Here is a 450-nt window from a genome sequence, read left to right as displayed (position 1 = left end):
CCCCCCCCCATCCTCCACCCCGTAGGATCGCGTCCTGCGGCGCCGCAACGCGCGCCTCACGAGCGCCCTCATGCCGGGCGGCGACGCGACCACATGCGAGATCGCGGTGCTGCCGGCTCGAAGCGCCGAGAACGCCTTCCAGCTGTCAGATTCTGTGAAGGGCAAGGCGCTGGGCAAGGAGGGCGTCGTCTGATGGAACCGGCTCGGCTCGCTCTAGATCACGCCTGCTTGAGATGTGTGCCAGATCTGCCGCCCCAGGATCTCAGCTGATCTTGGGCAATGTCGGTCTCGTCGCAGATCGCACGTCGGCGCAGGTGGCCGGCCCTGTGATGGCGTTGCAGAGTGGCAGCTGGCTAGCTGGAGGGCGTGCCGCCGGCAGGCGGCGTTGTCAAACTCCACTCGGCCATGCCCTCGGGTGTCTTTGTCCGCAGCAGCAGCGCGGCGAAGCGC

At 68.0% G+C, this 450-nt stretch overlaps 1 protein-coding gene across 1 annotated transcript; it reads left to right on the top strand.

Annotated features, from left to right (window-relative positions):
- Nucleotides 1–25: 25 nt before the first annotated feature.
- On the top strand, nucleotides 26–193 carry MNEG_10713 (hypothetical protein; the record flags this gene model as incomplete). The annotated part of the gene is made up of 1 exon (XM_014040816.1): nucleotides 26–193. A coding segment is annotated over one exon (168 nt), but the record flags the coding sequence as incomplete, so codon positions are not given.
- Between the last annotated feature and the right edge of the window lie 257 nt (nucleotides 194–450).

The sequence above is a fragment of the Monoraphidium neglectum genome (assembly GCF_000611645.1).
Source record: "Monoraphidium neglectum strain SAG 48.87 unplaced genomic scaffold scaffold02429, whole genome shotgun sequence".
In the NCBI taxonomy this organism is placed as follows: domain Eukaryota; kingdom Viridiplantae; phylum Chlorophyta; class Chlorophyceae; order Sphaeropleales; family Selenastraceae; genus Monoraphidium; species Monoraphidium neglectum.
The sequence above is the reverse complement of the archived record's forward strand: the minus strand, read 5'-3'. Positions and strand labels throughout refer to the sequence as shown.